The following is a 16235-nucleotide window of genomic DNA, read 5'->3' as shown; positions in this document are numbered from 1 at the left end:
AATCGACCACCATAAATGGTCGGTTACGAAGGATATCGGTCGATTATTAGGATAAAATCGACCGTTGATTGTGGTCAGTTATGCAAATTGGTCGTGTCTGACAGTTATAACCGACCGTAGTGGTGGTCAGTTATGCCATTGTACATGTTCTCTGTGTCAAAACCCCCCCCCCCCCCCCACCACACACACAACACCAACACCCCCCATCTATATATATACCATGCCGTTGGATTTGATAATATCTGCATTTCATTTGTACGTTGTATGTGCAACTTGAACACTTGTTAAAAAAATTGTGAACAAAAATCATCAATGGCTCCAACTACTACCGCAACCCCTAGCACTGATCTTCAAGAGCAACGCATGAAGAGCATAAGAGATTTCGATGAAACCAAGGCCGGTGTTAAAGGTCTCTCTGATTCCGGTGTCACTACTATTCCCTCCTTTTTCATCCACCCTGCGGAAAACCTGGCAAAATCATCTTCAAAGTCCACTCTTTCAATCCCAGTCATCGATCTCTCTCAACTACACTCCGATGATCACAAACCAAAAATCGTTGAACAAATCCACCAAGCTGCGAAAACCTGGGGCTTCTTCCAGGTAATCAACCACGGATCCCCCGTATCCGTCCTGGAAGAAACCATCACAGCAGTGAAAACATTTCACGAGCAGCCAAGTGAAGTTAAGGCCAAGTTCTACAGGAGAGAAGAGGGACGTGGAGTCATGTATGCTAGTAATAATGATTTATACCGATCCAAGGCTGCCAGCTGGCACGACTCGCTGCAGGTGTGGATGGCTCCCGAAGCCACACCGGAGGAGGAAATACCGGAGGTTTGCAGGAGAGAGGTGGTGCAATGGGACAAGCACGCCAAAGAGGTTGGAGAGGCAGTGTTGGAGTTGTTGGGTTTAGGATTAGGGTTGGAGAGTGGAAAGTTTAAGGACTTGGATTTTTGTGGAACAAGAGTCTTTGTCGGACATATTTATCCATATTGTCCCCAGCCTGATCTGACCATGGGGATTACGTCTCATACTGATCCAACCATGATTACAGTGTTGTTGCAGAATCAGATCCAGGGGTTGCAGGTTAAGCATGGGGAGGAGTGGGTTGATGTCAAGCCTTTGCATGGAGGCTTGATTATCAACATAGGAGACATGCTTCAGGTAACTTAGTGTCGGTTTGGCTAAACTAATTTTTTGGAATTTTGTTTTACATGAAACTGTATTTTTTTCTAAAATAAATCTTTATTTTTTTTTCTTCTAAATAACGAATAGGAGTATAAAACAACGTTTATACCTAAATTATTAATTTTTTTAAATTTTTGGGATGACAATTTTAAGTTGTGTGATGATGGATTTTGTTTGGCTGTAGATTGTGTCTAACGGGGAGTACAAAAGTGTAGAGCACAGGGTATTGGCAAACTCCAACAGGGAATCAAGGATCTCAATTGTGATGTTTATGAATCTATCCAATTCCGCTTGGAAAGAATCAGCAGAGGGTGGTAAATACTACGGCCCTCTGCCGGAGTTGCTGACGCCGGAAAACCCTCCGGTGTACAGGGATTTCACTCTACAAGAACATCTGGACAGCTTTTATACCAAGGGACTGGAGAGCAAGTCCTTGATAGACAAAATTACCTTAATCAAGAGAGACAACTAGTCACAACCTTTTCTGTAATTAACCAGCTGCTAAAAATATCTAGTTTATTAAGTAAATAAACAGCTGGTACGTAGTAATTATTTGTGGCTCTCGCCATTTATATATATATATGCATTGCAGTCATGCAGGTATGAATTTTTATTCTATTTTTCTGTCTTTGCTTCCAACCAAAACAGTTCAGATGTGCAAGTTCTACTATAGATTTGGAGGCAAAGTATAAGAAATATAAAGTGACTTTTTTTATATATATTTCCCCAAATCATTAAGGAATTGCCACTGGACTTTGGAATGCTGTGTTTTTCATATGATCCGATCGAGTAGGGACAAAAATAAGCTTAAAACTATTCTATGCATATTATCTTCTCATCTAAGTCATGCAAGTCTTCACACGTCACATAGAAATATTCATCTACAGATTATGTAATTTATTAAGAAAGCCGTCAAAACATGTCTTCATATGTAATCTCCCAAAAACATATTACAAAGTACAAACAACTAATACAATCCGGGACTCAAAAATAAAACATTCTATTGGCAGCAGCAAACAAGTGTCCCACACTACACCAAATTCGCATTCACACAACAGTCATGAGACAACGGTTGAAAATATATCCGTTGTCCCAAAAAAATAAACCACGGGCCGGCTTTTCTTTGCTATGAAAAAACCGGTGTCTTGCTTTCCATCCAACAACGTTTATAGAGGATTTTGCACACTATTGTCTAAACTGTTCAATTTGACTTATTTAGACAACTGTGTTTTCATGAAATGTTGTTTATAACTAATTTACACAACGGTGCAGGAATGTTGTATGTACAAAAATCCATTCTATCTTAAGACAACTGTTATTTTACGAACTGTTGTTTGTAACCCTTTTACACAATGGTGCATTCCTGTTGTATGTACGAAAATTCATTCTATCTTAAGACAACAATTTTAGACAAGTCCGTTGTCTAATTTAGACAATGGTTTATTAAAACTGATAACTTAGACTCTATCAAACAATGGATTACAAATATCATTGTAGAAAGCAAAGTTCATAGACAATGGTTTTTGAAACTATTGTCTTATAAAATATCAAACAACCGGATAAAATAATTGTCTGAAAACACATGATTGCTGAGTTGGCAGCGAGCACCACATGATGAGGTGGTACTACTTGATTGGTGAAAAAGCTTTCATTTGGATTACTGAGTTGGTGCAATGATAGGCGTAGATTGAAAGGATATTTGACATCAGCCGTCAGATTTAAAAAAAAGTTGATATGCTGACACAACGTTATTGGTACAAAAAATGTTGTCATAATTGATCTCCTACAACATTTTTTTGGTAGAAACTGTTGTTCCTGAGCCTCGTTCTGATGATATCAGAAGTTTATCATGTAATTAATATGGGTAGTGATGGAGCCAGAAGACTTTTTCAAGAGGGTCCAGATTGTGACACAAACTTCTTCAAGGAGTTCATCCCACCCGTTATCTCTTAAATCTTGTAATTGTCTTTTAACAAATGCAACCAAATTCATAGCTCCAATAATATTCTGATCTTTTTGTTGCAAGAACCGTGATAAACCATTTGTTATGCCCAATACTCACTTTCATCAAATGTGCAATAAAAACGAACTCATATTTTTCCATTGTATCAAGCAGGCCAACTACCTTTCCTCTACTCTTCCTCTCACTCCCATCTTTATATATATATGTAAGAACTTTAGTAACTGAAGACCACATAGAGAGAAGACGAATTATGGTTTTATAGTGTGATCCCCAGCGAGTATCACCTGGCCGAGTTAAACTAGTCTCCTGATTCAACCCTCTACTAGTAGTAACATGTCCGGTCTCTAGCTGCTTAACCATAACTTCATGTTGTTTTTGTCGAAGTTCATCTTTTCTTTTACAAGAAGCACTAACTACATTAGTAACAAAAGACATGTAATCAATAAAGTCACTCACAAATTGATTTCCTTCTACTGCAGCTACAACAACTAATTGGAGTTGATGGGCAAAGCAATGCACATACCTAGCATATGGATCCTCATTCAAAATCAAAGTCTTTAGTCCATTAAGCTCTCCCCTCATGTTTGAATCTCCGTCGTACCCTTGACCCCTAACTTTTGACATTGACAATCCATGTTTAGAAAAGAAATCATCAATGGAACTTTTTAAAGAAACTGCAGTAGTATCTTTGACATGAACAACTCCAACAAATCGGTCTAAAACTTCTCCACGATTATTTGCGTATCTTATAACAACAGCCATTTGCTCTTTAATCGAGTTATCACGTGCCTCGTCAAGTAATAAAGCAAAGTACTTGTCTCCAATATCAGAAATGATATCTTTCGTTGTCTCAGATGCACAAGCACTAATAATTTGTTTTTGAATATCAAGAGATGTAAGTTGAAGATTAGCAGGTGCATTTTTCTTTATAACATTTCTAACATCAACATTACGCAAGCTATACAAGGTGAGTATTTCAAGAAAATTACCCCTCCGTATTGACAATATTGCAGGTTCGTCGTTTCCATGCAAAGCCAATCCTAATCCAAGAAGCAATCTGGCAACATCCAAACTTGTTGTTAAGCGCATACGGTAGGCAGCCCCTTATACCTCATTTTCCATTCTCAACTTTCTCGTCACACTTTGCCGCTGATATTTGAAACCAAGATATAATGTTTTAGCATTGTTGTGTATACTTCCTTCATTTCCTACATGATCTCTGAAATTTTCTGTGCCTTCTTCCATTTTTTTGAAAACCATTTTTTGTAAATCCCTGATCTCCAGTTCTCTTTTTACGAAAAGATAACACCAAAAACAAAAGGCTGCCTGTTTGGAAATACTATATTCTAACCATTCCTATTTGTTGAACCATTCAGCCTGAAAACACCTCATTCTATCACCACATTGGCTTCGATCACTAACAACATCATCAGATTTCTCATTACTATCAATTCTAGCTCTCTTTTCACTTGATTCAACCGAAGATCGAGAAAAATATCTATCCATTAGCAAATCAACGAACCAAAACTCCAACAACTCACATAAATTTTTTGCCCCAACTGTAGTAACAAGAAATTATACAAATTAGTGTCCTCCTTTCAATTGATTAAGTAGTTTAATTTAGAATGATGCTCATAAAAATTCACAGAATAACAATTTACAAATACTATAGTCCCTTCTTTCTTTTTCCCTAAATTTTACATAATTACCTATTTGTGTCGATGTGTGTGTAAATTAGGGTTAAGAAGTTAGGGATTTACCTCTATTGAATCTTAAAGCTGAAATCTAGGGATCGATCTTGATATGTAAAGACTTGAAGTGTGGAGAGGCCGAGGTCCTTGGTTAGTTGGTCGCCTCTGTATACTCGAGAGTCGGGAGTGTTTATTTTGAGAGAGCTTTTGTGTGTTTGTGAAGAAAGAGCAAAACCCCCTGTTTTTACTCACATACGCACGCTATAAAAAAAATTATTTTTTCTTGAAAACCCAAGAGGGGCCAGGGACCCCCCTAGCTCCGTCTCTAAATATGGGCATCTGTTTTGTTTTGGAGTCTGCGTCTCAAGGTTAGTCTATTCACTAGTTGGATGTGTATGTTGCCACTTGTGATGGCATGCATGAAGCCATCAAAACAACGATAATAGTAAAACTATTTCCAATTATAATTGTGGCGAAATTGAATCTGACTCTGTGAAATGAAATTACAGAACGTGTTAATAATATCTAGCAATGTAATTATGGAACCTTAATAATAAGTATAGAATTTATTATTTTTTTTGACGAAAGTATGGAATTTAATTGTTAATATTAGGCTTTCATACTAGAATTTTTGACATGTCATCTTAAAATATCTTTGTTGATAATTAGGCAGTTATTATAAAGTTCTCATTCATATTTCTTTTTCACCCAATTCATTTTTTACTATTTACTTGCTAATGTGATGACTGGATAATTATCGTCTCTTAATGGATGACCGATGTCCAGTGGGCACTCCACGTCCACATATTTACCAGGAGTTGTGGGAGAGGGCATCTATTGTCAGGATTAACTATGTAAAGGGTCAAGGACAATGAAGACGCCCTTCCATTTGTGGTTCGGGGAGCACACAGTCGTAACAGTTTTTGACTCATCTATCTGGTCATACTCTAGATGACTGTGTGAGAGCTATATATATGCAGGGATCGAGAGCTTCTTCTGACACTAGGAGGGCATCTAGAGGCAATCGATCCTAAGGAGTTAGCTCGTGAAGTAGGAGCAGCAGCAACAACAACAACACAAGAGCAGCAACAACAACATAGGGATGATGTATTTTTAATGTCTAGTAAAACTACTTTTAATTATGTTCTTGGAATGTGAAGTTAGTTTGTTAAACTTGTTATATTTATATTTGATTTATTATTATTTTTTAATTTCAGGGGACAACATGATGAGCATGATGATGAGTTCGGCGAATCTTAGGGTAGTAACATCGTAATTATGTTTTTATGTTTTGGATTTGGTGATACTCGATCATACGAGTGTCTAGTGGATATAACTTCTTACACCGTTATTGGGATTTTATATGGCGGATCTTAGTGTAGTGTCATCATATTTATGTTTTTATGTTCCACTTTTGAATTTGTGATATCTGATCATATGAATTTCCAGTGGATATAACTTTTTATAGTATTACGTAGATTTTATATATATCTTTTATATTTTGTGTAAAAAGCAGATATTTGTAATTTGTTGGGAAATACAGGTCTATATATTTGGTAATTCTATAAAATGAAAAAAAATCTGAAACCAAGTATTACCAATTAAAATCTGTTGCAAAGGAATAAAACGATCACTAAAAACTGTTGAAAAATAGAAACAGCCTCCGGTCGCTAAAAATGGTCGGGAAATTAGCGACATAGGATGGTTGGTAGCTAAAACTAGTCGTTATGTCGCGCAACAACTTTCTGGTCGCAAATGCTTGTCCTGGACAATAGTGACAGAAATCTGACGCTGTAGTTATTTGTCAGCTTAGTGATGATTCCCTCTTTTTCACGAACACGTTGAATGTGAATCCAAAAAGGAAACCTGTGAAATAAAAGAAGAGAAATTTCACCCTCGAGAGGCAAGAAGCCATTAGACAGGAAGTCAATAAGCTATTCGAGGCGGGCTTCACTGAGGAAATTCAGTTTTCCGAATGGCTAGCCAACCCATTCATGGTCAAAAAAGCCAATGGAAAGTGTAGGGTTTGTGTGGACTTCACTGACCTGAATGATGCTTGTCCAATTAAACGATTGTTTTCCTCTCCCGAGGATGGATACTTTGATTGAAGCCACTGCTGGGTACGTGATCTTAAGCTTTATGAATGGCTTCAGTAGATACAACTAGATCCAAATGCACAAGGATGACATTCCTAAGGTATCATTCACCACAGATTTTGGTGTATTTTGTTATTCGGTTATGGCGTTTGGTTTAAAGAATGTATGAGTCATGTATGAATGTCCAGCAAATAAGATGTTCAAGCATCTTATTGGAGAGACCATGGAGGTCTATGTTGATGATATGCTTGTGAAGAGCTTTAACAAAATTGATCACCTTGAGCACCGGAGAAAGGCTTTTGAAGTCCTGATGACACATAAGATGATGTTAAGCCCAGCCAAGTGCGCATTTAGAGTTGGATCCGGGATAGTTTTAGGTTGCAAGGTCTCCAAATGTGGAATCGAGGCCAACCCCGACAAGATAAAGGACATCCTTGATATGGAACCGTCAAGTCTGTAAAGGATGTTCAAAAATTAACAAGGAGAATCACAGCACTAGGTAGCTTCATCTTTAAGTCAGGGAACAAGTGCTTGCGCTTCTTCAAGGCTCTGAAGAAAGTTAAGAATTTTGAAAGGACAAATGAGAGCTAAGAGGCCTTTGAGCAATTAAAGAAGTATATGGTAGATCCATCACTTCTGGTTAAACCCTTAGATGGAGAAATTAATATTATATGTCTATCTGGCTGTCTCGGATAAAGCAGTGAGTGTCGTCTTGGTTCATGCGGATAAAAAAGTCCAAAAACCTGTATATTATGATAGTAAGGTTTTGCATGGAGCAGAGCTCAACTATTCTATGATTGAGAAGTTTGCCTTAACTATGATCACAACTTCAAGAAATCTGAGCCCTTAATTCCAGTCTCACAAAATTGAAGTCTTTACAAACCAGCCCCTTCTTCGAAACATAATGCATAGCCCTAAGGCTAGTGGAAGATTGATTAAATGGGCAGTAGATCTCTGGCAATTTGACATTCGATACAAGCTACGAGTGGCAATCAAAGCTGAAGCTCACGCTGACTTCCTCGTTCAATGTACCATTGACAACCAAGAAGGTGGGGGCAGGAGAGTAAGATAGAGGAACCCAAAGAAGTGGAGAACATACCCTATGGAATATTGACTAATAATTTTTAATGGACCTTCAAAAACAAAAAATCATGGTGCATGATTTGTGCTCCAAAACCCTGATGGGTTCATGGTCGAGTATGCGATCAAGTTAGACTTTCCAAACACCAACAACGAATCATAGTATGAGGCTTTGATAGCTAGATTGAGATTGGTCAAAACTCAGAGAGCCAAGAACCTGAAAGTTTGTGGAGACTCCAGATTTGTTGTGTCCCAGGTTAATGGTGATTTTGAGGCATAAGAGGAAACAATGCTGAAAAACTGTGGGATTGTGAAAGTTTAAATGACATAGTTTCAAGAATGTCTGATGCAGCATATACCTAGAAAAGAGAATGTAAAGGCCGATGCCTTATCTCTATTTGCATTCTCGGAGAATGAGTTATGTTCAGGAAGTATTTATTATCAAGTCTTTAAGACCTCGAGTATCGATGGAAACATGGTAGCCTTGATTGACACGAGAACCACTTGGATCGATGAAATTAAAATGTATCTTGAAATTGGACATCTACCACCTAATGCCGAGGAAGCACGAAAGCTAAAGGTAGGAGCCTTGAAGTATGCTCTTATAAAAGGGATTCTCTCTACAAGAAATCCTTTGTTATTCTATACCTAAAGTGCTTAAGGATGGATGAGGCCTTAAGGGATATTTTGACGACTTCGACATTGAGCTATGGTTCACCTCCGTGGCACATCCTCAAGCCAATGGGCAAGCTGAAATACCCAATAGTATAATCATTGATGGACTTAAGAAGAGAGTTGAAAAAGCACGGGGGACATGAGCGGATGAAATCCCCCCTACTTTGGGCGTATCGAACAACCTGCAAGGTATCAACCGAAACAAACCAGTTCAAGTTAGCTTATAGAGCTGCCGTGGTGGTGCCACTTGAGATGACTCATGCTCCCTCAAGGTCCAACTATTTGAGCCTGAAGCCAACGAAAAAGGAATGAGAATTGCACTCGACATGATCGATGAGGTCCGAGATGAGGCTAATGTCAATTAAGATCGTTGAAAATCAAAAACGAGCTTCATATTCCTATAATAGGAATAAGAAGCCTCGAGGATTTGGTACTAAAGAAAACTGAAGCCTCGGGGGTCTATCCCAAAGGCAAGATGGCCCCGAACTAGGAAGGGCATTATCACGTCAAGTCAAGTTTCATAAGCTAGTATCTATGTACATGTTCGGCAAACAAAGCTTCTAGTTTTTTTTGTCAAGAAGCCAACTACTATTTTTCTTGATCCGTTTCTGTAAATATTCAAAAACAATACTTATAAAAAGATGAGAATACTAACTTTTATTTCAGGATTATAATTTCTTTAGCAAATAATTTAATCACTTATAAATCTTAATTTATTTTCTTACTTCTAGTACTATCCTTTACTTTAATTAAAAAACTCTTTTTTTAAGTTACTCAAACAGCTAAACGTAACATCATGTTGGCGCACTACGAATGTCAAATGTTAAACACGATTATTTTACTATCACCCACTCCGGAAAAAAAATCCCCCACTCCGTCAAAACAATCATTGTACTGCTGAATATGAACAACAATATTTAGAGGATCGAATTTCAATTTTAGGCGTTGACATATGTACGTAGTTTTCAGTACATCTGCGTGTTTGTTAATCATCCTAGGCCTTTATAGCGACTGACCTTTGGTGAAAATAACAAGTTGGTGCTTGTTTATCAAATTAATAATCCAAGAAAGCTGAGTTCGACACTGAAATGAATCAAATCATAGTGCATCTTTAGTGTTAGTCAATTATTAAGTTTGAGAACTCAAAAACAGACTCCCACCGCCGTCCATTATCACAGAAGAAAATTGTCCCAATTACATATTTGTCTTTTTATCTTTTTTGAATTTTGTTTAGAAAAATACTTTTAATAATTTTCAAATTTTGGGTAATACGCATGTACCCACAATCTAATTTATTTCACAACAATTCTTAGACAAAGAATTGAAAATAAAAATACTCAACCAATATATATTTTTCTGGAGAAATATTGCAAAATCAACAAGGGAACACCCATGTATTATGTGTACGCTTGAGTCAAATATTCAAAAGGTAAAGGTTTCCATTATTGTAAAAACAAAACTTGGATATTTGAACTTTATTATCTCTCAGTTTTAGCCACTCTTAAACAAAAAACAAGACCAAAAAATTGTTCCAACTCTTCACGAATCCAAGGGCTTCAAACATATCTGAACCCCATACTTGGGTTTCAAGGTGAGCACAATAACTGGTGCATGCCTGTAATTCTGAGAAATGTTGAAACTAAACTTGGATATTAACATGCCCAAAATGATCTTAGCTTCCATCAAAGCAAAGGATTGACCAACGCAGTTTCTTGGACCCGCAGCAAATGGCATGAAGTATTGTCTGCCAGGAGCAAAAGTCTTTGAAGCAAACCTCTCTGGATTGAACTCATTCACATCTTTTCCCCATATCTCCTCACTGTGATGTATGGCTAATACCGGAATCCATATGGACAATCCTTTTGGAATGTGGAGGTCTCCGAGCTTATAATCCTCGAAGGCCATCCTCGGAAGCACAGAAGCTGGAGGGTAAAGGCGAAGCGATTCATTGATCACCATGTTTAACTGCATAAACAATTTCAAGTGGAAGTTAAATATATTATCGAGTCCAGCCAAGACCAAAGCAGAAACTTTTGTTGATAAGAATACAATGACATGATTCTCGTGGTATTCTATAACTCTGTTTCATTAAGAGACAAATTAGGACCTGTGATTGTCGAAATTATACTGTGCACGAAAGGCCAGGGGCCAACCATGCATGGCCACTCTTAAGTGTAAAGAACTTGCACATCTAATTATTAAAGTTCCACTAGTTTTCAGTGAACTTCGTTGTTTAACACTATAATACAAAAAATCTATCGGTATTACAGTGTGATAAACATTAACTAAAGTTGGAGAATAAAGAACTGTGGATCAGACTAGCTCTCCTCTTTCGAGGTGCATGATCATAAATCTGTCGGCTAAATGCCCTTTTAACCCTCAATGTATGGGGGTGTGTACTCGTGAGGGTTAAAAGGACATTAAACATTGAGGATTAAAAGAAACGTCTAATGTATTCTTTGAGAGTGTTTGTTATCTTTTTGATTTAAAGCTCTTATTTACTGTATGCTGCATGAAAAGGTTCGTTCTTCCAAATCTAAGTAGTACGACTGTAATTTCAATGACTAGTAAATTTGTGGTTAAATTGTAGATTTAATGGTTTGTAATGCAACACGACTCGTGGACTAAAAATATTACCAGAGTAAGTTTGGGGAGATGTTCAATGGAGAGTGAGCTTCCGTTGCAGACTTCCTTAATCTCGGCCCTGACTTTATCTTGCCAAGAAGGATTGCTAGCAAGGAGCATAACAGTCCATGTAAGAAGAAGAGCCGTCGTATCATGTCCTGCAAAAAAGAAAGTCTTGCATTCATCCATGATCAACTGCAAATTGAGGCTGAATTCCTCAGTTCCTCCTCTTGTTTTATTCTGCATCTCGTCCAGCAACATTCCTAACAAATCATTCCCGTATGAACTGCTTCGCCCCACCTCCACGCAGTCTTTCCTGCTCTGGATAATCTCCATCAGTAATTTCTCCACCTCCATTTTCAATGACTTTATCTCCCTATTGTATTTACTAGGTAGAAACCTGTAACAAACATGCACGCTGTTCAGCTCTCAGAAAGTCTTATAATGCATAGAGTGGATCACGAACGCAAATCTTTGAGACAAAAAATAATCATTCATGTCCATAATAAATCATAAGAATATTAGGGTGTAGAAACACGAGTCACTCGAGTTGTCTGCCAACAGTGACCTCTTATATCATGTTATGCGACTAGTTGTCCTGAAACCTTAAGATTTTAGACGATGATTTTAAAAAATTATATATAATACCACGCGAAAAATGAATAAAAATATATAAAACCGAAAAATAATAGCAAGGGAAAAGGGAGTGAGAAAAAAGCAGCGAGGCACTGACCTGCCACCAGGAAAGCACAAGTGCCGGCTGGCTTGTGCACACAGATTCTGTAAAACGGTGAGCAGATGAAATATTTGCTTTCCCTTTTCGTAGCTACTATCGAATTCTGTTCGAGATATGATGTCGGCCGTGAGCCGAGTCATGTACTCACCAATTTCAAACTCAGCTTGTCCCAACTTTATTTCATTTTCTAATGATTGCAGCATTTGCTTGGTGCTTTCCACCATGTAACCCGCATAACTCTACGAAAATGTAATAAATATTACTCCCTCCGTCCCTAAATACTTTTCCCGTTTGCCTTTGTCACGTTTGCCAACACACACTTTTGATCATTAATATCTTTAATTTTGTATTAGTATTAAATATAAAAGTTTCACTGTATTAAAGTACTCGTAAATATGAATCCAACGAGATCACTCATGACTATATTTAGTCTTATAAATTAGATGTAAACAAGTAATTTGTCTCGTGTCATGAACAGTGCCGACATTTGAAATGAGCAAAGTATAAAGAATCAGAGGGAGTATCATCATTAGCCATTTTACAGGTCTGTAACATACATGTATTAGTGGCCTGGGTAACGTATACTATTATAAAATTTTTGACGGCCAAGAAGGTTACTGCAACTTATATTGTCCTTTTCACAAGATCTCCCGATAAAGAGAAAATTATAATATTAAAATTAATTAAAATCAGTATTATGAAAAACGGAAACTATAATTAATCCGTGAAATCACAATATAGCAATTAATTGTATAATCAGGAATTAATAAAGATAATTATTGGGACAGTTACCAGGATATTAAAATAATATAATAATATTTAATTCATTAAAAAAATTATTATATTAGTTTTGCAAAAATATGATTAATTGGATTTAAGAAATAAATCAGGAGTAATCGGACAATTTTATTCATTTTTAAAACGGTATGATTAGAATAAATAATAGCCAGGTGTCTTGTTTCTTTTCTCCATGTTTCGAATATCATCTACGTGATTCTGTTTTAGACATTCTGAACGAATTTTATGATTTGGTTGTGAAAAAGTTTGTACACGCTCGATAATCAGGCTAAATAAAGGAAAGAAATCAAAATTTAATGCAGAGAATAAAATCTCTCTAGGAAATTGGTAAAAACATCTGATTGAGAGGATGAACGGCACAGGAATTAATTAGAGATTATATATTTGGAATCCATATATATATATATATATATATATATATATATATATATATATATATATATATATATATATATATATATATATCGATTCCAACGATGAGGTCGAAAATGACATTTGAAAACTGGAACTTGAAATCAGGAATTCAGTTGCATATATGGTTGTATTCAGTTGATTCTATTGTAATCTAATGGCCCCGCAGGGGCACACATACATCAGTTGCAACTTACATTCTGTTGCATATGAGGTTGCATGCAACCTCATATGCAACCTCATATGCAACTAAATGCAACTGAAAACTGTAAGTTCCAACTGAAGTATGGGTGCCCCTGGCGGGGCCATTAGATTGCAATAAAATCAACTGAATGCAACCTCATATGCAAGTAAATGCAACCTCATATGCAACTAAATGCAACTGAAAACTGTAAGTTGCAACGGATGCATGGTGTGCCCCTGGCGGGGCCATTAGATTGCAATAGAATCAACTGAATGCAACCATATGCAACTGAATACAACCATATGCAACTATATATGCAACTGAATTCCTGATTTCGAGTTCTAGTTTTCAAATGTCATTTTCGACCTCATCTTTTGAGTCGATATATATATATATATATATATATATATATATATATATATATATATATATATGGATTCCAAATATGAGGTCGAAAATGACATTTGAAAACTGAAACTTGAAATCAGGATTTGTAGTTGCATATATGGTTGCATATGCAACCACCGTATTTTTGGAAAATATTTTCAAAAAGGTAGTATTTTTGAAAATATTTTAGAGATTTGAAAATAAGATTGGATAAGGTAGTATTTTTGAAAATAAGATTGAAAAAACAGTATACAAGATAATTCCCCTATATTGGGCTTTTTTTATTCATAACCACGATTTCAATCTTATTTCTAAAAATACTACCTTATCCAATCTTATTTTCAAAAATACTACCTTCTCTAAAATATTTTCAAAAATACTATGGTTGCATATGCAACCATATATGCAACTACAAATCCTGATTTCAAGTTCCAGATTTCAAATGTCATTTTCGACCTCATCGTTGGAATCGATATATATATATATATATATATATATATATATATATATATATATATATATATATATATATATATATATATATATATATATATATATATATATATATATATATATATATATACACACACATTCGAAATCTGAAACTTGAAATCAGGGATTCAGTTGCATATATATGGTTGCATATGAGGTTGTATTCAGTTGATTCTATTGTAATCTAATGGCCCCGCAGGGGCACCCATACATCAGTTGCAACTTACAGTTTCGGTTGCATATGAGGTTGCATGCAACCTCATATGCAACTAAATGCAACTGAAAACTGTAAGTTCCAAATGATGTATGGGTGCCCCTGGCGGGGCCATTAGATTGCAATAAAATCAACTGAATGCAACCTCATATGCAACTAAATGCAACCTCATATGCAACTAAATGCAACCTCATATGCAACTAAATGCAACTGAAAACTGTAAGTTCCTACTGAAGTATGGGTGCCCCTGGCGGGGCCATTAGATTGCAATAGAATCAACTGAATGCAACCTCATAGGCAACTAAATGCAACCTCATATGCAACTAAATGCAACTGAAAACTGTAAGTTGCAACGGATGTATGGTGTGCCCCTGGCAGGGCCATTAGATTGCAATGGAATCAACTGAATGCAACCATATGCAACTGAATACAACCATATGCAACTGAATTTCTGATTTCGAGTTCCAGTTTTCAAATGTCATTTTCGACCTCATATTTGGAGTCGTTATTTATATATATATATATATAGATTCTCCAAATATGAGGTCGAAAATGACATTTGAAAACTGGAACTCGAAATCAGGATTTGTAGTTGCATATATGGTTGCATATGCAACCACCGTATTTTTGGACAATATTTTCAAAAAGTTAGTATTTTTGAAAATATTTTAGAGATTTGAAAATAAAATTGGATAAGGTAGTATTTTTGAAAATAAGATTGAAAAAACAATATACAAGATAATTCCCCTTAATATAATTAGAGTCCGCTGTGCATGGAAACGTGAACACATGGAGTGTCACAAAAATTTGCCGATTGAAGTGTATTTCCTTTTCAATTTGCGGATGTCACGGCAGAATAAAAAGCACCAACTTTACCAAATGGTCGGGCAGAAATCACATCACTTCAAATCATCTATAGGTCCCTCGGCAAGCCCTTTGACGCAAGATCCTTATCTAGGAATAGCTGGTTATAAAAAATTATATTAATGATTTAATATTAATATTTATAAAATAAAATAAATTTGCGGCAGCTTATAAAAATTATATTAATGATTCAAAATTAATATTTATAGAATAAAATAAATTTTATATTATAAACATATCGATAAAATACAAATATCAATATATAAAATTGCAAAATTGGACTATAATTCATGAGTGAAAAAATGAAAATAAAAATCTGGATGTAATTAACGATTCAAAGCATGACAAATCTTAATTTTAGTCGTGTTTAACATAGGTGCATAAAAATCTAAATGATATTGAGATGCAATTCTAAAACCACCCCTAATTTTAATTGGGATAGACATTATCTTCTAGTTGTACGAACATTAACCATCTCGGTACTTATGAACTCCAATCTATTGACGGGTTTATTAGTGATTCCTTCCTTTTTTTTTGATTGGTTGTCCGCAAAAATATCAATCTAAATATATGAGATCGCAGTTTATAACTACCTTTGCTTGCAAGTTGTAAAAATCACTACGCCATATATGGCCTTCAACAACATCAAAAAAATGATGCAATAACCCCCAAATATGTTGCCATAGCCCGAAAATGGGCTATTGCAACATAAAATTTAAGTTGCTTTTTTCGATGTTGCCCTAGGCTTCTATTGCAACATAATGGTTACCTACTGCAACACGGGATTTTCTGTCACAATAGACCGCTATTGCAACATCTGACTACCTTATAGCA

General features: G+C 36.0%; 3 protein-coding genes across 3 annotated transcripts; 1 reads left to right on the top strand and 2 right to left on the bottom strand.

Annotated features, from left to right (window-relative positions):
• The first annotated feature begins 219 nt into the window (after window positions 1–219).
• Window positions 220–1904, top strand: LOC135151314 (1-aminocyclopropane-1-carboxylate oxidase homolog 12-like). The gene is made up of 2 exons (XM_064089361.1): window positions 220–1161; window positions 1370–1904. Exons 1-2 carry the CDS (start codon window positions 313–315, stop codon window positions 1655–1657), a joined length of 1137 nt encoding a protein of 378 aa, XP_063945431.1. The 5' UTR covers window positions 220–312; the 3' UTR covers window positions 1658–1904.
• Window positions 1905–3154: 1250 nt separating this feature from the next.
• Window positions 3155–4237, bottom strand: LOC135151574 (uncharacterized). Its single transcript, XM_064090118.1, has one exon. It carries the CDS (start codon window positions 4235–4237, stop codon window positions 3155–3157), a length of 1083 nt encoding a protein of 360 aa, XP_063946188.1.
• A 5850-nt stretch (window positions 4238–10087) lies between these two features.
• On the bottom strand, window positions 10088–12389 carry LOC135151313 (cytokinin hydroxylase-like). The gene is made up of 3 exons (XM_064089360.1): window positions 12049–12389; window positions 11328–11715; window positions 10088–10655 (listed from the first exon to the last, which is right to left on the bottom strand). The coding sequence occupies exons 1-3, from the start codon at window positions 12273–12275 to the stop codon at window positions 10230–10232; spliced, it is 1041 nt and encodes a 346-aa protein (XP_063945430.1). The 5' UTR covers window positions 12276–12389; the 3' UTR covers window positions 10088–10229.
• Between the last annotated feature and the right edge of the window lie 3846 nt (window positions 12390–16235).

Source organism: Daucus carota, chromosome 3 (assembly GCF_001625215.2).
Source record: "Daucus carota subsp. sativus chromosome 3, DH1 v3.0, whole genome shotgun sequence".
Lineage (NCBI taxonomy): Eukaryota > Viridiplantae > Streptophyta > Magnoliopsida > Apiales > Apiaceae > Daucus > Daucus carota.
Note: the sequence above shows the minus strand (reverse complement) of the source record. Positions and strands in the feature narration are given on the sequence as shown.